Below are 21,972 nucleotides of genomic sequence, written 5' to 3'. Positions count from 1 at the left end.
TAGAACTACTTAAACCTAACTAACCTAAGGACATCACATACATCCACGCCCGAGGCAGGATTCGAACCTGCGACCGTAGCTGTCGCGCGGTTCCAGACTGAAGCGCCTAGAACCGCTCGGCCACTCCGGCCGGCATCATACAGTGGGTTGAAAAGCAATGAAACTCTTTTTCGCTAAACACGCGCGACGAAACTTCGACCCCCATCTTGTCATACCTGCCGTCAAGGAAAATTTCTCTCAAATACGCTCTATCTTTCGCAAACGCGTCAAACTGCGCCGTACATGGTCAAATATTTAACGAACCTAGTAGAGTCTGACAAACTGTTTTATTGTGTAAGAGATGCTTAACTGAGGCGGGACATGGGTATCAGCCCAGCATGTACCTGCTGGGATGTGGAAAAACGCCTAAAGCCACATAAACATGTACATCATCCGCACATGGTTTTCAGATAATGCACTTAAAAAAATTTCACTGGATTCTTTGTCCCTGCCACCCGTTATAAACGTTTGAGTCTTCCAGTCTGTGTCTGGTAAATTAAAATCTCCACCCAAAACTGTAACATGGTCGGGAAATCTACTTGAAATATTTTCCAAATTTTCCTTCAGGTGTTCTGCCACAACAGCTGCCGAGCCAGGGGGCCATAGAGACATCTAATTATCATGTTTGAGCCTGCTTTAACCGTGATGTTCACCCAAATTATTTCACATTTCGGATGATACTGTAGTATATCGAGAGGTTGTAACAATGGAAAATTGTACTGAAATGCAGGAGGATCCGCAACGAATTGACGCATGGTGCAGGGAATGGCAATTGAATCCGAATGTAGACAAGTGTAATGTGCTGCGAATAAATAGAAAGGAAGATCCTTTATCATTTAGTTACAATACAGCAGCTCAGCAACTGGAAGCAGTTAGTGCCATAAATTATCTGGGAGTACGCTTTAGGAGTGATTTAAAGTGGAATGATCATATAAAGTTGATCGTCGGTAAAGCAGATGCCAGACTGAGATTCATTGGAAGAATCCTAAGGAAATGCAATCCGAAAACAAAGGAAGTAGGTTACAGTACACTTGTTCGCCCACTGCTTGAATACTGCTCAGCAGTGTGGGATCCGTACCAGAAAGGGTTGATAGAAGAGATAGAGAAGATCCAACGGAGAGAAGCGCGCTTCGTTACAGGATTATTTAGTAATCACGAAAGCGTTACGGAGATGATAGATACACACCGGTGGAAGACTGCAAGAGAGACGCTCAGTAGCTCGGTACGGGCTTCTGCTGAATTTTCGAGAGCATACCTTCACCGAGGAGTCAAGCAGTATATTGCTCCCTCCTACTTATGTCTCACGAAGAGACCATGAGGATAAAATCAGAGAGATTAGAGTCCACACAGAGGCATACCGAAAATCTTTCTTTACACGAACAATGCGAGACTGGAATAGAAGGGAGAACCGATAGAGGTACTCAAGGTACCCTGCGCCACACACCGTCAGGTGGCTTGCGGAGTATGGATGTAGATGTAGAAAGGCTGGCCGGCTCACCAGTCCTAATCGTTAATCCGCGAGGCGCTTTGAGGCAAAGAGGCAATGATCAGATAGAACAGTGATCAAGTAGGATTAAAGGAAAGACCCAGTGTTGTTAGCCGCAGTCAGGCGCCACCAAATGAGCGACACCCGGGTCACATGTTCCTGGCCGATAGTACCTCGGTGCTAGGCGAGTCGCCGTGGCTCAGGCTGTACTGTACGTCATATAAAATACACTCCAAATCATGCCTAGCTTACATGCGTATTCGAGCCCTGCACCACTGGGTGCTAACTTGGTGACGGTCGTTCTTACCCAGTGTTCGGGGTGTAAGGCTAGTTCGCGTCCGTAGTAGAATACTACACGTGCACCCTGGGTAACGCTAAATGAACTAGCACTAAAGGCAACCAGATAATCCAGATAATCCTGTGCTGGATCTCCTGGTAAACACATCATGAGTGATACCGACCAAATGAACGATGAAGAATTGACTAGAGCACTCGGACCGTGCCTCCGAGTCTGCCACCTAAACATTGAAGGCATAAGTAGGAGCAAATGTGAATTTCTCCAGAGAGTTCTCACTCAGAACAAAATCGACGTAGTCGCGATACAAGAGACTCATGCGGAAAACATAGATCAGCTGGCCTCTAGAGGAAAAATCCCTGGATTCGAGATACTGGGAGCCACCTATCACCGTAATTACGGCGTGGCAACCTACATACGAAATAAGATAGAAAATGCTTCCCTGTGTAAGATATATACAGACAACAACATACACGAAGTTGCTGTCAAAATTGGCGAGACCATTATAGTTAACATCTATAAGCCTCCCGGCTGTCCATGGCCTCCAGAAGTACTCCAAGAATATCCCCACCCTGCTGTCTACGTAGGAGACTTTAATAGTCACCATGAGAACTGGAAGTACGCACGAAACGACCAGAACGGTGAATCCCTGATGAGCTGGAGTGAGGAGACTAACACCCACCTGATTTTCGACGCCAAGGACCGCGGAACATTTCGATCAGCAGCATGGAGACGAGATTATAACCCTGATTTATGTTTTGTCACTAAAAACAAAAACAACCAACCGCTAGCCGCAACTCGTGAAGTCCTGTCTGATTTCCCACATAGCCAGCATCGCCCTGTTATCTTAAAAGTCGGAATTAACATCCCAATCATAAAATCCTTTCCTCGCCCACGATGGAATTTCCAGAAGGCAGACTGGGCCACCTTTGCAGAAAACCTTGACAAGTGTCTAGGTTGGATACCCCCGACTAGGGACAACTATGACAGATTTGTGGGAGCAGTCATCGCCACGGCTAAGAGGAATGTACCCAGAGGCTACCGGAAAGAGTACATCCCTGGCTGGAATGAGAGATGCGAAGACCTGTACCAGGAATTTACCAAAACCAACAACCAAGAAATCGCGGACGAACTGTTGCACAGCTTAGACGCAGCTCGACGGGAAAAATGGATGGACACCGTGGAGAATCTAGATTTCACTAAATCCAGTAGGCAAGCATGGACCCTACTCCGTAACCTGGGAGGCAGTAAACGTAAAATAAAAGACACCCACCCGATAACCCCTAACAAAGTGGCCACACATATAGTTAGAACCTCAAGAGCACCAAGGGACAGAACACACACCACGACCGTCAAACGTGAATTAAGATCCTTAAAACAAAGGGCATCGCCTACCTCCGAATTTTCACAGCCTATCACAGCGGAAGAAGTTGCAGCAGCCTTGTCAAAAACCAAAAGTGGCAAGGCTCCCGGCTTCGATGGCATCCACCCGGAATTCCTACTTCACTGTGGAAAATATACTAGAACATGGCTCGCAAACTTCTTAACAGATATTTTAGAATTGGGTAATATCCCACACCAGCTTAAACGAGCAAAGATTATAGCGATACTAAAGCCAGGCAAACCTAATGACATGCCCCAAAACTACCGCCCTATCGCTCTGCTGAACTGTGTCTATAAGCTGTTGGAACGTATCATCTACAACAGAATAAGCGGAAAAATTCTTGAAGTGGTACCGATTGAACAGGCAGGTTTTCGACCCAACCGCAGTTGCACCGACCAGATCCTCTCCCTAGCAACTCATATAGAGGCGAGCTTTCAGAAAAAACTCAAAACATCAGTAGCCTTTATTGACCTATCAGCCGCTTATGATACCGTTTGGCGACAAGGCCTGATATTTAAGTTGCTGCGGGTCATACCATGTAATAAGCTGGCCAACCTCATTGATAACATGCTCACAGATAGAAGTTTCAGAGTCATAATGGGCGACTTAAAAAGTGACCAAATGAAGCTCAACAATGGTTTACCACAAGGCTCCGTTCTGGCGCCATTGATGTTTAACCTCTACATATCTGACTTACCTGAAACCACTTCTCAAAAATTCGGATATGCCGACGACTGGGCAATAGCTGCAAGAGGCAGATCAATGGAGGCAACGGAAAACACATTAACTGCGGATCTAACAAAGCTGGGAGATTACTTCCGAAGGTGGAGATTACGGCCAAACGCAACAAAAACGGAGGTGACATGCTTTCACCTCGACAATGCCCAAGCAAAAAGAAAGCTCAACGTTCATTTCGAAAACAGGCAGCTAAACCATAACAATTACCCCAGATATCTAGGCGTCGCCTTTGACAGAACCCTAACATTCAAGGAACACCTACGTAATACAGCCGCAAAACTTAAAACTCGAAATAATATCATACAGAAGCTATGTGGGACCACGTGGGGCTCTTCCGCGGCTGTGCTGAGATCTTCGGCTCTGGGACTTGTCTACACAACAGCAGAATATGCCGCACCGGTATGGCTAAACAGTAAACACACAGGCTTGATCGATGCTCAACTAAACTACACAATGAGGATGATATCAGGAACAATAAAGCCAACGCCTTTACACTGGCTACCTATACTGAGCAACATTCCCCCACCGGACCTGCGCAGAGAGAACGCTCTCCTACGTGAGTATGGAAAAGTGCTGAACAACGAGAAACTGCCAATCCATAAGGATGTTCTTGCCCTGGAGATGAACAGATTGCGCTCAAGACACCCCTCTTTAAAAAAGGCAAAAAATACGCATCCTCTCAACCCGGATTATGGCAACCTCTGGAAAATGCGGTGGAGAGAATCTGTGCCCCAAAACCTGCAGAATATGCCATGCATCAATGTCGAACCACCAGGATTCAATTTGCCAAGGAAAACTTGGACGACCCTGAATCGAATTCGGACAAACAACGGCAGATGTGCAGACAGCCTCCACAGGTGGGGTAAAATCACCACCCCGAGATGTGACTGCGGTGCGGACCGGCAGACGATTCGTCACATCGTGGAAGATTGCCCTCTGAGACGTTTTGCAGGAGACCCCAATGAGTTTCTGACCGCAACTGAAAGTGCAATAGATTATGTCACAAATCTGGATGTTTGTTTGTGAACTTTTGTTTGTTATATACACTATTTTTAAACACTTTTATATCTACAACTATATGTTACACACTGTGACTACTCTTTATTTCTGTGTCTTATGATTTTTATGTCTTTTCTATATGATGTGTTATATGCCATAAGCTAAATAAATAAATAAATACCCAGTGTTCGACTCACAACGAACTTGGCTTTTTTTTTATGGCTTACGCCATCGTATCTCGTACGGACACTTTAATCGCGATGAGGAATCATCCTTTCGTGTTTTCGGCGACATGTTCGCAACCAGTGCCAGTGTTATTGACCCCAAATTTACGGAACTTTACCAGCAACAATTTCTCAATGGCTCAAGAGCAAAAGCACAAAGAACAGCAGGCAGTTCTCCTGCAGCCCGTTCTTTGCAGCAGCAACCATGTCAGTGAGTGGTCACGGCTACTTTCCCACTGCACCGCCGTTTGCTGCCTTCAACGAGTCTTCTGAGGGTTGAGAAGTCTGCCTCCGCCGCTTTGAACTGTACTGTTTAGTTTATGACATTCCTGGTGGATAGCTTTATTTCTCCTAGTAGTTGTTTGAATCAAGTGGTGTAGAAACTGCAACCACCCTCGGACCCTTGTGAACTGTCTTTCACTTATTTCTGTGCTCTGTTTACCGAGTACAGTAGTCAACAGACGCACATTTTTGTGGCTAGTCTCCATTGTAATCAGTATCGTAAACAACATCGACAGTCGTACGCAGCTTGGGCTGCTGACTTTAAGAGTCTCGCACGCAAGTGCAATTTCATGTGCCAGAATTTTAAAGTTTCGTTTGCCGAATCATTGATTCGAGATATGACTGTATGACTTGCATCTCACTGCTTTGGTCAAGTGCGATTCTAGTCTTGGTGAAATGCTTCGAATAGCTAAATCTTTCGAGGTTGCTTCAGCAAACTTAGCGTACTTTTACAAATAACATTCAGTTTTCCCAGGTTTTAAGTCATGATCGAAAGCGGCGGTCACGTGATGATTCCGACTCATTATCCTCTATTCTGCCTCTAAATCTCACCCGCGTTCATAGGCATCCGAATCGCCTGTGCCTCGTGAGGGACTTAAGCAAGACCACTATTCTGCACTCTTCTCAACTTCGGATGACCTGTTTTACAATGTTAATCGGGCTGGCCACTATTAAATCCCAGTCTAACAATGATCTTTATCCATTGTCCCACTCAGAGGAGTTGTTGACTAAACTGACCGGGGGCCTCTATTATTCGAGGATAAATTTAAAGAACTCCTATCTTCTGCTATGGCTTTATGATGCTTCATATCAGCCATTGGTTTTAAATACGCTATTCAGCTTATGCAGGTACAATAACTTACTTTTTGTGGTTTTGAGTGCACTCACCAATTTCTTAAAAAAAGTATTTAAAACAGTTCATTCAAGGTATTCCACATTGTGTCAATTATTTGGACAATATTATTGATATGAAGTATGCGGGCGGAATACCACAAGAATCTCAACGGCACCAGTACAATGGTTTACGTTCTTAGTAGGAGAAGCGCAGTTTCTTTCCCCCAGCATCAAATAGTAGGGCCACACTTTGTGTGACAAGGGTATCACGCTCACGTTTGAACGTCGTAGTGAGATTATAAACTTGTCGACCCCACTACTCTTAATCAGTCACCCCTCGTGGCACAGATCGCAAACCCTCCAAATCAGCTCCGCAAGAAGGCCATCTATTTTGTTTGGTCAGCCACATGTCAACAGGTTTTACAGCGGCTTAACGATGCTCTCAGGGAGGCACCATGTCTAATACCACATACGTTGGGCCTGCCATTGGCACTGGTGACAAACGCATCACAGTGAGGCATTTCGCCCGTTTCGTCCCACTGGTTGCCGAACGAGTCTTATGTTCAATTGCCGTCCCCTCCAAAACGTTAAATGCTGTGCATCTCACATATTCCCAAATTGAGAGGGAGGCTTTAGATACCATTTAAGGGATCAAGAAATTTCAAATGTATCGGTATGACAGAGAATTTCACCTGCTGACTTACCACAAACCTTTGATTCCCTTGTTTGAGCACCGTTCTTCAAATGGTTCAAATGGCTCTGAGCACTATGGGACCTAACTTCTTAGGTCATCAGTCCCCTAGAACTTAGAGCTACTTAAACCTAACTAACCTAAGGACATCACACACACCCACGCCCGAGGCAGGATTCGAACCTGCGACCGTAGCGGTCGCGCGGTTCCAGACTGTAGCGCTTAGAACCGCTCGGCCACCCCGGCCGGCAGCACCGTTCTTAGCCCCAGACAAGACAAAGCAAATTCTGCAGTGCTTGGATTGTTCACAGTGGGCAACACTACGAAATAAATGTTTGCTCCACCATCCAACCCATTCACTCAGAAGTTGTGCCCCTGCCACCCTCTTGGCCCTTACGCAGAATCCGATGTCCAGGAAACTGTTCGTTTTGCTCTGAATCAACACCTAGAAACTATCAGAGATGAATTCTCGCTAACGGTGTGCGAGATACCCAGTCGTGAAGAAGGTTTAGTCAGTAGGCCAGAGATGGTGTTCAGAACACGTTTTCCACCAGGCATACCTGGCTTTACAAAATTATTTCGCACTGCTCTAACAGATCAATGCCACGCACGGTGTCTTAAAGTTGGTTACAGAGGACTCTGAATTCTGAGTCGTCATTGCTTCTCCCCTTCCCCCCCCCCCCCCCCCCCCCCACCACAGCCCAGAGCTCCTTGCTCCTTCATGAATCGCATCGCATTGGGGCTAATCGCACATGAAGGCATTGACCCAGCAGAGCATCTGTTGGCCCGGCATTATACTCAGAATTATCGCGCGTGCCACTCGTGCTGTGACTGCTCCCTCAACCAGACGTCCTCTTTAGGAAGCTATTTCGCTGCTGGTCGTGGACACCGTCTCCACCTTCCCATATGTGACCCACATGCTGTACTCTACCACCCCTGCCACCATATGTGCCCTTGAGAGGATATTCGCCATCGAGGGGTCACACTGCAGCCTGCTGTCGGACAACTGGCACCAATTTATATCGATTCACTTCCAGGCCTCCTATTGCTCTAAAGGCATCAACCGTCTGACCGCCGCTTCTCCAACAAAGAAGCTGAGCAGCTGATGGCAACTAGTTGAGGAAGACCTTACTGCCTTGTTGTCATCGTTGACCAATGATACCTTCCATAGTTTTGTCACAACGAATAGGTCTACCTCTGTTAATAGGGTCAATTCGGTCGAAATCCTGCATCGGTGTTGGTATCATACCCTGTCAGACCTCTGGCATCCCATGCAGCCTCCCTATCCTGCTTACAGGCTTGTCTGCATGCAGGGTGTCTGTTTTTGGCTAAGGGGGTCAAGGTTTGGGAACCTGTAGTAGAAAAACTGCTTCTTCCCTCCTGAGGCCAACGAGATATACAGGCCCTGCAACGAACTTATGACGTCACACTAGTCGGCTTGTCCGCCACACTTTGCGAAAGCTCTGCTCCGTGCAGGGCCTATGGGAAATAAATACATAATTATAGGTCTCAGTTTTGTTGTGTGCTATCGAGAAATTACGAGGGCTATCCACAAAGTACATTACGTTTTGGAGTTAAAAATAAATAAAGTACTGGAATTTTTTTATTATATACAGATGAAAGCCACACTTAAATACTACTTTTCTACATAGTTGCCATTTAAATTAAGGCACTTATCATAGCGATGGAGGAGCTTCGAAATTCCTTCGTCGTAAAATTCGGCCGCCTGTGCCTTCAACCACGTGGTTACCTCTTTTGGGACAGAAAAGGTGTGATTTATGTGGATTTCCTGGAAAGAGGCACTACAATAAACTCTCAAAGGTATTTCAAAACTCTGCACAACCTCAGAAGAGCAATACAAAACAAGAGCAGGGGAAAGTTGGGCTCAAAGATCTTGCTGATTCACGACAACGCCCGGGCCCACACGGCAAGTGCCACTCTTGTAGTTGTCGAATCTTTTAAGTGGGAGTTGTTTGCTCATCCGCCGTATAGTCCCGACCTGGCACCGAGCGACATCCACTTATTCCCAGCAATGAAGAAGTGGTTGGCTATGCAGCGTTTTGATGACGACGCACAGCTTCAAGAAGAGGTAACCACGTGGTTGAAGGCGCAGGCAGCCGAATTTTACGACGAAGGAATTTCCAAGCTCGTCCATCGCTACGATAAATGCCTTAATTTAAATTGCAACTATGTAGAAAAGTAGTCTTTAAGTGTGGCTTTCATCTGTATATAATAAAAAAAATTTCCAATACTTTATTTATTTTTAATTCCAAAACGTAATGTACTTTGTGGGTAGCCCTCGTGTATACATTTAAAACGCAGTCAACAATTATTAAACTCATCTGAAATAGTTACTCGCTCCCAGTCGTAGACGATTTCTGGCGCTCGTAAGAAATGCAGTGTCACGTGCTCTGCCGTAAGAGCCACAGCCTGTCTTTCTCGTGCACCTCGTTCCCTCCCATCCTTCCCTCTCCCCGGTGGCATCAAAACCATCTCATGGCACGGGGCGCTGCCGCCTGCGCCGCCCACACAGTCCTTGGCGAAGCTTCTATCGGTAATGGGCCTCATCTGATGCACCTAGATGTCGTGCTGGAGAGTGGTGCCCTCTTCTGGAACCGGCATTGGCCAGGACAGTCAGCCCTGCATGTTTATTTTGCGGGGAGAAGGGTTTAATATCGCCGCCAGCGGATATTACCGATAGCGGACTGAAGGCACTGCAGTTATCTACAATCGGGTGCCACCAGACGCCGCTGGGTTACACGGGCTCGGCGAACAGAATCTCACTGGTAGACGACTAGCCGGAGGCCAGTCTTGTACAGTACACCGCATGTGAAACTACAAATGACGCCTAGCTTCTATACGTTCACCGATCCTGCTCTGGATCTTGACTTTCTAGTTACTGTTCGTGGTCTCTATCCAGTGCTCCGCTCATAACGAACTTGTCTTTGTTTACAACTTACGCATTCGTATCGGGTGGACAATTTACTGTTCTTTCTTCTTCCCCATGAACCATGGACCTTGCCGTTGGTGGGGAGGCTTGCGTGCCTCAGCGATACAGATGGCCGTACCGTAGGTGCAACCACAACGGAGGGGTATCTGTTGAGAGGCCAGACAAACGTGTGGTTCCTAAAGAGGGGCAGCAGCCTTTCCAGTAGTTGCAGGGGCAACAGTATGGATGATTGACTGATCTGGCCTTGCAACATTAACCAAAACGGCCTTGCTGTGCTGGTACTGCGAACGGCTGAAAGCAAGGGGAAACTACGGCCATAATTTTTCCCGAGGGCATGCAGCTTTACTGTATGGATAAATGATGATGGCGTCCTTTTGGGTAAAATATTCCGGAGGTAAAATAGTCCCCCATTCGGATCTCCGGGCGGGGACTACTCAAGAGGACGCCGTTATCAGGAAAAAGAAAACTGGCGTTCTACGGATCGGAGCGTGGAATGTCAGATCCCTTAACCGTACACGTAGATTAGAAAATTTAGAAAGGGAAATGGTTAGGTTAAAGTTAGATATGGTGGGAATTAGTGAAGTTCGGTGGCAGGAGCAACAAGACTTTTGGTCAGGTGAATACAGGGTTATAAACACAAAATCAAATAGGGGTAATGCAGGAGTAGGTTTAATAATGAATAGGAAAATAGGAATGCGGGAAAGCTACTACAAACAGCATAGTGAACCCATTATTGTGGCCAAGATAGACACGAAGCCCACGCTTACTACAGTAGCACAAGTATATATGCCAACTAGCTCTGCAGATGATGAAGAAATTGAAGAAATGTATGACGAGATAAAAGAAATTATTCAGGTAGTGAAGGGAGACGAAAATTTAATAGTCATGGGTGACTGGAATTCGAGAGTAGGAAAAGGGAGAGAAGGAAACATAGTAGGTGAATATGGATTGGGGGTAAGAAATGAAAGAGGAAGCTGCCTGGTAGAGTTTTGCACAGAGCATAACTTAATCATAGCAAACACTTGGTTCAAGAATCATGAAAGAAGGTTCTATACATGGAAGAATCCTGGAGATACTAGAAGGTATCAGATAGGTTATATAATGGTAAGACAGAGATTTAGGAACCAGGTTTTAAATTGTAAGACATTTCCAGGGGCAGATGTAGACTGACCACAATCTATTGGTTATGAACTGTAGATTAAAACTGAAGAAACTGCAAAAAGGTGGGAATTTAAGAAGATGGGACCTGGATAAACTGAAAGAACCAGAGGTTGTACAGAGTTTCATGGAGAGCATAAGGGAACAATTGACAGGAATGGGGGAATGAAATACAGTAGAAGAAGAATGGGTAGCTCTGAGGGATGAAGTAATGAAGGCAGGAGAGGATCAAGTAGGTAAAAAGACGAGGGCTAGTAGAAATCCTTTGGTAACAGAAGAAATATTGAACTTAATTGACGAAAGGAGAAAATATAAAAATGCAGTAAATGAAGCAGGCAAAAAGGAATACAGACGTCTAAAAAATGAGATTGACAGGAAGTGCAAAATGGCTAAGCAAGGATGGCTAGAGGACAAATGTAAGGATGTAGAGGCTTATCTCACTAGGGGTAAGATAGACACTGCCTACAGGAAAATTAAAGAGACCTTCGGAGAAAAGAGAGCCACTTGTATGAATGTCAAGAGCTCAGATGGAAACCCAGTTCTAAGCAGAGGAGGGAAAGCAGAAAGGTGGAAGGAGTATATAGAGGGTCTATACAAGGGCGATGTACTTGAGGACAATATTATGGAAATGGAAGAGGATGTAGATGAAGATGAAATGGGAGATACGATACTGCGTGAAGAGTTTGACAGAGCACTGAAAGACCTGAGTCGAAACAAGGCCCCCGGACTAGACAACATTCCATTAGAACTACTGACGGCCTTGGGAGAGCCAGTCCTGACAAAACTCTACCATCTGGTGAGCAAGATGTATGAGACAGGCGAAATACCCTCAGACTTCAAGAAGAATACAATAATTCCAATCCCAAAGAAAGCAGGTGTTGACAGATGTGAAAATTACCATACTATCAGTTTAATAAGCCACAACTGCAAATTACTAACTCGAATTCTTTACAGACGAATGGAAAAACTGGTAGAAGCTAACCTCGGGGAAGATCAGTTTGGATTCCGTAGAAATGTTAGAACACGTGAGGCAATACTGACCTTACGACTTATCTTAGAAGAAAGGTTAAGGAAAGGCAAACCTACGTTTCTAGCATTTGTGGACTTAGAGAAAGCTTTTGACAATGTTGACTGGAATACTCTCTTTCAAAATCTAAAGGTGGCAGGGGTAAAATACAGGGAGGGATAAGCTATTTACAATTTGTACAGAAGCCAGATGGCAGTTATATGAATCGAGGGGCATGAAAGGGAAGCAGTGGTTGGGAAGGGAGTGAGACAGGGTTGCAGCCTCTCCCCGATGTTATTCAATCTGTATATTGAGCAAGCAGTAAAGGAAACAAAAGAAAAATTCGGAGTAGGTATTAAAATCCATGGAGAAGAAATAAAAACTTTGAGGTTCTATCATAGGCAGCAAAGGACTTGGAAGAGCAGTTGAACGGAATGGACAGTGTCTTGAATGGAGGATATAAGATGAACATAAACAAAAGCAAAACGAGGATAATGGAATGTAGTCGAATTAAGTCGGGTGATGCTGAGGGAATTAGATTGGGAAATGAGACACTTAAAGTAGTAAAGGAGTTTTGCTATTTGGGGAGCAAAATAACTGATGATGGTCGAAGTAGAGAAGATATAAAATGTAGACGGCAATGGCAAGGAAAGCGTTTCTGAAGAAGAGAAATTTGTTAACATCGAGTATAGATTTAAGTGTCAGGAAGTCGTTTCTGGAAGTATTTGTATGGAGTGTAGCCTTGTATGGAAGTGAAACATGGACGATAAATAGTTTGGACAAGAAGAGAATAGAAGCTTTCGAAATGTGGTGCTACAGAAGAATTCTGAAGATTAGATGGGTAGATCACATAACTAATTAGGAAGTATTGAATAGAATTGGTAGAATTGGGGAGAAGAGAAACTTGTAGCACAGCTTGACTAAAAGAAGGGATCGGTTGGTAGGACATGTTCTGAGGCATCAAGGGATCACCAATTTAGCATTGGAGGGCAGCGTGGAGGGTAAAAATCATAGAGGGAGACCGAGAGATGAATACACTAAGCAGATTCAGAAGGACGTGGGTTGCAGTAAGTACTGGGAGATGAAGAAGCTTGCGCAGAATAGGGTAGCATGGAGAGCTGCATCAAACCAGTCTCAGGACTGAAGACCACAACAACAACATTCTTCTTCCCAACGCTTTGAGCACGTTCCTTTCCTCGCCGATTTTGTGGAGAACCACATTATATCTTACCTTAATTTTCAGTGCACATAACGTTCAACATTCCTGCACACAACTGCTGGAAAACCGACAGCAAGTGCCTCGCGCTGTTCGCTAACGAGATGCCCGAGAGTAACGCACACACTTGGGAATAATGCGCTCACAATAGGCTCACGAGTCACTTGATTGGCAGCTGTGTACACTCCGTTGCAACTCTCGTTCCTGCTGAGGTGTCGGCCAAGTGACAGGCGCTTCCTCTGTTGCTTCAATACTCTTTAGCTAAGTATGATGTCACTGCCGAATCTTGACTGCGATCTTGAGTTTATACTGCAACAAAATCTCAACAAGGCCTCGAAGGCTTGTCGACATATAAAGTTACACCCTGTATAGAAATATTATATTTGACGCAGAGCACGTATGGGTATTTCATGCAAAAGTTGGCCGAAATAAAAGAAAATTGTGGTATTTTTGTTAGATCCTTTGTTTCGTAGCTACAATACATCCATTATTTGGATTATGGTTCCCAGTGTTGTTCATCCGAGTAGTCAGTTTCCATTGGGGGCTCCTCTTCATCATCATTTTCAGCTTGAGGAACCTGCCTAATCCATCCTTCGCTTGAGAGCAGTAAATGTAATGTTTCTTTTAAGAAAGGTTTCATTGTTTTCTTTGGTTTCGGTCTCACACCTGTTGTTAGTAGATCACATGTCAGTAGCAGCCTGATTATTATGTCTCAGAAGTCCAGACGAAAGTTCTTACTGCGGACCTCGGCTGCTTCTTCTGATAAACTGCCCAGGGGTGAGAGGGCATGTTCAATGACAATTGGGCCATGCCCCGAAATCTTGTGCACCGTGGGAGACGCAGGGTGCCATGGATTAAATCAACACACAATCTTGCTGTTTCAGAAGTATAAGCAGAAAATTTTGTCTATGTATGTCGTATGTCTAATGGAAACAGCTTCTGGAATAGCCCTGAACCTATAGATGAGTTGCAGATCTGCACCTGTTGTTTTTACTGATGTTTCAGAGTCGGCATCAAATCTTCTATTGGTATTTCCAATTTCCATCGTTGCTGTTTCCATATGCTTGTTTGGGAACATCTATAATTAATCCCAATCGATTTATAAACATTTCTATGTGACTAGTTTCTGTCTTGAAGAACTTTCTTTTTTTCTTTTGAGTGGATTTTACACTTCTTGATGTCTATTTTACAGGAAAAATGCAACGAAAATTCAATAAATCTGATTCGGGCATGGAATATAGACACGTTGAACTGAAGAGCTTCTGTATTTGGTTTTTGACAAGTCATTGAAGTCTTTTGAGGCAGCTTTGCAAATGTAGCACCTAATTATCGATGGAGCTTCTGTTACTGCAATGTAGACCTTTGCATCTACCACAGCCATCAGCAATGCGTGTTTTATGGAATTTATGTCCTTGGAATTTTTTTCCTTGTAAGCATCAATTTGTCTGTTGATATAACCAATTTCTTCATTAGAAATATCAGCTATTTCATAAATAAATCTAATTCTTATTGGTCTGCAATAGTGAGGAGACGATGGTGTAGGATTTTTCCAAACAATTAGGTCTATATTCGAACAACTACAAGTTGATGAGTCAGTAAAATCAATGACATATGTTTGCATTAGAATCATGTTTGTTTAGAAATTTTTGTTTCAATAGAATTTTCTATGTACCATTACAACCCCATTTATACATAAGTTCGAATGCATTTACGTCATCATTTGGAAGATAATTTAAAACCTCTTCCAAATATAACAATCGCTCACATGTATGATTAAGCAAGGCCTGCAGTTGAAGCTCCGCACATGTGGCAGTCACGTGATGTGATTCAGTCATAAGGTAGCACTGCTTTTTAGCCTCTTGAAAGACATTGTAAAAGGGTCAGACCTTCTTATTAGCTGCTCGGATTATTTCGTATTGTTCCCTTGTCAGCACGGTTCCACAAAAACTGACGACGTTTGAATACGTGAAAGTCGCTTATTTGCTTGTAAGTCTCTACGACTCCGATCTAATGCTTGCCTGAGTTTAGCTCCTTGTGTAGGAGATCAAGTAGTATATTTAACCACGTTGGAACCGTCAACATTTCCAGATCCTCTGAGCTTCATTTGACTGGCATATGCTAATCCTATGGCACCAAAATTGTTTCTCAATAGCTGTGTCTTGAGCCTTTTGCTCCGTTCGCTTAATTCTGCGAACGACTTTGACGGCCTACCAACTCGAGTAAGAAACATGGAGTTCTAATGGTACTTTGCAGTCAATCATTGTTATTTTTAAGAAGGTTCTTCCAACTTTGTGTGAAGCGAGCCATCTTTTCCTTAATTGTGACTTTATATAAGACAATTTATGTTTAAAACCTTTCTTTTCTTCATAATGGATGGTTGGATCTCATAGTACATAATTTTATATGAAGTCCAATCTTTTTCCAAGCTCTTTTCCTGTACACCACTTCAGAAGATCATAGTGGCCTTTCTTTGTCATAATTTTAACTTCCTAAGAACCCAGGATAAAGAAAAATGCTTTCAGAATTCATTCAGGAGATGACATTTTCTTTATAGCTGACAACTTCTTAATGCAAAACACTCGTACAAAAGCAAACTGAAGTATTCAGCAGGTACTTTTTTTTAATTTACAATAGACGAATGACTTTTCAATCACACTGTATTAACAAACATGGATGGAAACACCATGAAATATAAGAAAAATAATGAATACTAACAGAAGTAGTGAATTATTTGAATGAAAACATTAATTCCAAATAACGGTACATACCGGAATCTTAGGGATCCATATTGCTTTCCACCTCACTTCAAATAAAAACACTCTTTAAAGCAGGCACAAACCATGTGATTTGAGACCAGTAGTGAAGCTTCGGATTGACTAGCTCTGCCGTGTATCAGTGAACAATAAGCAAACATCACACTGCCTCAGCAGTGCCCCATCTCTCAGACTATTGTAGGAAGTTATGCATTCCGGGAATTACTCTGATTTGAAGAGTGGACTTTTGGCCAGCTTTTAGGGCAAAATACCCCTACGTGGGGAGGAAGAATTGTGAGATGCACTTAGGGGCAGGTATGCCGCCTTCGCCCCAGGCCCGCTATGTTGACGCACCTGGCAGGTGTCCTTGCCACCCTTCATGTCGCCGGCGCACAGCATGGAGTCCCCGCGGATGCCGTCCCGCAGCTTGCGGCTGCCCCTGTCCGCGCTGAAGGCGGCCTCGCAGTCGGCGTACGAGATGAACGGCAGCCGCACCTTTAGAAGGTCTTTACTCGTCGTCTTGCTGGCTGCAGGAAACACCAAGGAAATGATTAGTGCTCAAAGCATGACTTTGAAAGTCTTACTTTTTTTTGCCGTAACGCGCACTAACATCTGAAGTAGGTTCCACTTACGGAAATCTTGGTTGTTCGTGGTAAGTAATTTTTTGTTTTAATTGTTATTATTTACTGCTTCTTCTCAAATACAGCTTCTTATCCTGATAGCTACAATGGCTATGCAACCCTCATACACCTCCTGAGAAAAGAACGTGATGTACCTGGAAACGTGGTCGGACGTCAAAGTAACTTTATACAATCAATTAAATTTCGGACATGGAGCCGCGCAAATAAAGTTTCCTTGACTGATATTTCGGCCGCGTATCGTCCGGATGGCACATTAGGACATGCCGTATATCGGAAACCAACGCACACAAATCTATATCTTCATGCCAGTAGCTGCCATCACCCTTCACAGACCATAGGTATTCTTAAGACCTTAGTGCATCGGGCGCACTGTATATCCGATAAAGACAATTTGCAAGAAGAGCTCACATAGCTCAGGAGCATTTTTAAATCGAACGGATTTTCTCCGCAGAAAATTCGTAGAGCATTCGATGCAAAACCTAAAAAGCGGGTATGTGATGGGGAAGAAGGTAGCAATTCCTTCAGATCTAGTGCGTTTCTGCCCTGTGTGGGTGCTCTTTCCTCGAAGATAGGCCGTGTTCTTGAGAAACACTGTGTTAAGGTGATCTTCCGCCCCCCCCCCCCCCCTCCCACGAAGATAGCAGCTTTACTCGGCTCTGTGAAGGACGATTACAGCTTCGTAAAGCGGGTGTGTATCAGATTCCTTGCGAAAATTGTGAGAAGTCGTACATAGGGCAAACAACAGGCATCGTTCATGAGAGGTGTGTGGAACATTGAAGATACACACGCTTCTTACAGCCAGACAAGTCAGCTGTGGCCGAACATTGTACTGATACAGGTCATACCATGAATTACAGTGATGTGAAGATTTTAACATCTACCTCTTCTTTTTGGGAATCTGTCTTCAAGGAAGCTATAGAAATTAGATTAGCTAACAATTTAATAAATAGAGATAATGGTTTTAATTTGGACAGAGCATGGAATCCGGCTCTTGGAGTAATTAAACTGCAGAGAAGTCGTCATCGTGTCACCGCCGGCGGTCATACATCGATAAACGAATCGAATGTCTGTACGCCTTCACCACAAGCGCCGCATGTGTAAGCGTATGTCTCTGCCGCCGACCGGCATCTGTGACCCGCATGCACAGTACCGCCACGGTGTAGCATATGAGGCCGCGCTTGACATCTTGTCGTCAGTCCGGTGACTCAATCTGAGGATGGCCGGACGATACGCGGCCGAAATATCAGTGGAGGACATTTTATTTGCGCGGCTGCATGTCCGAAATTTAATGGATTATTTATTATGCCGCGAGAAGTTGAAAATGCACAACTTTGTACAAGTCCACACTACGGACGTCTATATAAACGACTAGAATTGTAATGTTCTGTGTCAGTGTGACCGGTCAGCAGAGTGCATTAGCGTCTTTCAGGTTTAGTCTTCTTACTAGGCCAGGTAGGTGAACTGGGTCAGATGTTGACGATCACTGTGAAGAACACGAAGATACCACGTCTTCGTGTGAGACAGCTTTGTCAGCACCTGACGCGCGTTTGAGAGGGGTCTCACAGATGCCCCACTGATTTGTGTGGCATTCAGATGGGAAAATGGACCAACGTTGAATGGCATGGGAACGTGTGTGCTGGTGTACTCGGCGTCAAGGTTCCACTGGACCACGTCTGACCACCACAATTGGGGATCGCCATATTGTACATCAAGCACATTGTAACTCCTTCACATCTGCGAGTACCATCGGAGAAAAAGAAACGGTGCTCCGGCAGTATTCTGTGTCTTCCCGCATCATGGTCAGAGACCAGCAGGAGCCAGACAAGGGAATAACCATCGCACGCGTAGGCTGCAGTTAGCAGCAGAACACAACTGGCTGCGTCTGTAGCGGTGCCGTCACTGGGAAGCACTGGCTGCTGGTGAATGACGTGGCATTCCGTTCAGCAGTCAATCGCAGTTCTGCTCTATGCCGGACGACTATCGTCGGCAAGTTTGGTGAAGACAAGGGGAGAGATCTAGAAAATCCGATGCTTGGAGAGGGATGGCTGGTAGTGACTTAGGGAACCCTGATAGCACAATGGTACGTCACGGATATGCTGCGTCCTCTTGTGTTACCTCTAATGCGACAGTATCGTGTTGCCACTTTTCAAAATTACAATGCTCGCCTATGAACGGTATCCGTGATGTTCAGTTGCTCCTGTGGCTAGCAAGGTTCCCAGATCTGTCTCCGATAAACACGATTGGGATCATCTCGGACGTCAACTCCGATCCAGTGACGGTACCAAGGATGTCAAGGAGCAGTTGGAACAGTGATCACTCATCTTGCCCTTGGAGAGCATACGATGGCTTTATGACACGATTTCCAACCGAATAGCCGGCCGGGGTGGCCGAGCGGTTCTAGACGCTACAGTCTGGAACCGCGCGGCCGCTACGATCACAGGTTCGAATCCTGCCTCGGGCATGGATGTGTGTGTGCTGTCCTTAGGTTAGTTAGGTTTAAGTAGTTCTAAGTTCTAGGGGACTGATGACCTCAGAAGTTAAGTCCCATAGTGCTCAGAGCCATTTAAACCATTTTTGAAGCAACCGAATGTGTGAATGCATCTAGACCAAATGGACGTGCAACTTTCTACTGATACGTGGGCTCATACTGCCAAGCACTTTGTAAGTTTGACTCGATTTTATAATCACTGCAACAACACCACGTACGCTCGCAACCTGTCAAGTTTCAGTCAGTTCTTGTCTCCCCTTTTGGGTAATTCACTTTTTTGTTCCGACAGTTTGAGTATAAAAATATTCTTGTCATAATTATTACTACCTGCTCCACACAGGTCCTACAGAAACAAAAGAAAGAAAATCAATTACGCTTTCTACCACTACGAAGCTAAGCACGCCGAAAAAGAAATTACATCTAAGAGACATCACGCTGATACCTTATAACACTAAGTATAGCCCTGATAATGACCTCAATTCAGCGAAATTGGCCACAGCATTTGTCAGGTTTGCCATTGAGGATTAGGTACCGTAGAGCTATCGAATTGGGGAATTCTGACTGCTGCGTTTCACTCAGTGTTCCAAAAATAAGTCCGGACATTTTCTATGCGATTAAGATCGAAATATTTAGCAGGTCAGTCGAGATGCACGAGGCTACATGAGTGCCTCAAAACGCGAACGTTTGCTCGAAGCCCAATGACACGGCCAGTGTCATTTTGGACGATGGTGATGTCCACAGCTCAACCAGGCCTCTATCTTTTTAACTAATACCTCGAGAACAGATATCTGGTCCACCATTCCAGGTTTAATTGAGAATTTTATCCTTGACAAATATAATAGGTGTCGTTTTCCGTTCCACGTGTCCACAGAAAAACTTGTCGTCCTCGTGTCAATAGTATCTCTACTTCAAGATGCTCCTTGTATAGGTTCGGCAAAGCAATGATAAACGGCTACCGATCACCATGACGTGGTTACACGTCGGCGAACGGTGGATGAGTCTTACATTCCATTGCTAAGATTCTGTTGATGCAAGCTCGTAAATTTATTACGAGTCTGTTGTCGTAAAACAAGAGACGAAAGTAGGTTCAGTTTGACTGGGGACCGACTCTGAACGTGTGGTAATTGACAACAGTTACTGACCTATCTTTTAGAATTTGGCTCAGAAAATGAAGCAGATGGTTGGGCCAGTAAGTCACTTACGTTGCGCTCCGATGAATAAGCTTAACAGGTAACAGAAAATAAAAATAACCCAGAAAAACACTTACCAAAACAACATTTTTCGTTTTATTTTATGTTTTATTTCTTACATGTGAGCCTTGACTCTAAGCACTTTAATCCCAACTGCCTCATTAATGGAACTCTCAACTCTGCAAGTAAAGGCATCTGCACACAAGCGATTTCACTTAGTCACAAAACTGTTCTGCTGGCAGTTTGAAACGCGCTGCCATTCATCTCGAATCCTTTCATTGGTACATTGACATAAAGCTATCCTGTCTCATCCAAAGAAACATTCACTTAAATATACTTGCTCTAGCAGGTAGCAGTACGTGTGGGATATCTCATAGGAGGCTCTTTGGTTCGTGGCGGGCCTCGAGAATTCACTTGGAGCACGGCATGGTGTGAATCACAGTTACTCTTATGTCGTTCCTTGTTTTTGTTGTGCCACGCGGTTGTCGCTTGCTCTTACACTACATGTTGCTGGAAATCTGTTGACTAGATGTTACTGACCTAAGCAACGCGTTGCAAATATAATCGGCTGCATTAATGGTCTACTTATTCTCAAAAAGTAGTGGTTGTTAGCAAATACAGCTTCTAGGTGTCTGTCCTTCCGAGAATTATTTTGTTTGTCCCACAAGCACACGTTCATATTAGCTTATAGTCTGCAACAGGACATACTACGATTCCACGCGCTGTTTAATTTTCTGCCCCCGCAATTATCTTGTTGGGAAGAGTAGCCTAAATTGCATTTTCTTTGAAATTTTATTTATTATATCCTAAACAGTAAGTCAAAAATATTTAAACAATTTCATTCTCAACTGCAAGGTGTTGTACTTTGTATCTGATTTAAAGAAAAGAAATTCTGAGAAAATAAACACAGTCCCTTTAATTTTCTAAAACATTTGCAAGTGGCACAAATTAGAAAACTGGTTTTCCAATTTGTCCCTCTGAGTGCATAACTTGTACCGTCCTTATAAACTTTGTCTCTGAGCTTGAATGTACGTACTAGCCCAAGTTTATAGAAATACTACATATTTTAGTTCTTACATCACTATTTGCAGCCATTTCTATGTAACTTTTTCACTTCTTTCGCCACCCCCAACACATTTTCCACAAATTTCTCGTATCTGACGATTTTTTCATTTGATTATCGTCGCACAACTCGCAATAACATTCTACTATTTAATGACTCTTTTTGGTGCTTTACCCGCAGAGTTTCGAAAACACTTCTTTTCACAGGTAAAACTGTATTTATATATTTTTTTCTCCTTTGCTTCGGTTAACTTATTTGCATAGTCTGCTCATCAGCTCAAAGGCTCTTTTGTTAGGCCTTAAAATTTGGATTGGAGTTTCAAACTAACTTTACCTCAGAGTTGGTGATATTCCTTTGATAGACACCTCTAGCCAAATTTTTTTGCGTTCCATGACTTTTTCTGCATTGAAATTATGGGGCAGATATTTTGTTTATGGAATGTCGAAGGCAAGTGTATTACGTCCGACGTGCATAAGCGGAACAACATCTCTTTCAATAGAAGAATATGCTCTTTCCCTTCATTTTCAACTTCGTT

At 44.1% G+C, this 21,972-nt stretch overlaps 1 protein-coding gene across 1 annotated transcript in view; it reads right to left on the bottom strand.

Annotated features, from left to right (window-relative positions):
- LOC124545816 (serine protease snake-like) overlaps window positions 1-21,972 on the bottom strand; it is a 224,964-nt gene that overhangs the window by 18,816 nt on the left and 184,176 nt on the right. Inside the window, exon 5 of the mRNA XM_047124771.1 lies at window positions 16,410-16,582. Within this exon, the coding sequence (XP_046980727.1) occupies window positions 16,410-16,582 (173 nt within the window). The remainder of the gene's footprint in view (window positions 1-16,409; window positions 16,583-21,972) is intronic.

Source organism: Schistocerca americana, chromosome 1 (assembly GCF_021461395.2).
Source record: "Schistocerca americana isolate TAMUIC-IGC-003095 chromosome 1, iqSchAmer2.1, whole genome shotgun sequence".
In the NCBI taxonomy this organism is placed as follows: domain Eukaryota; kingdom Metazoa; phylum Arthropoda; class Insecta; order Orthoptera; family Acrididae; genus Schistocerca; species Schistocerca americana.
Note: the sequence above shows the minus strand (reverse complement) of the source record. Positions and strands in the feature narration are given on the sequence as shown.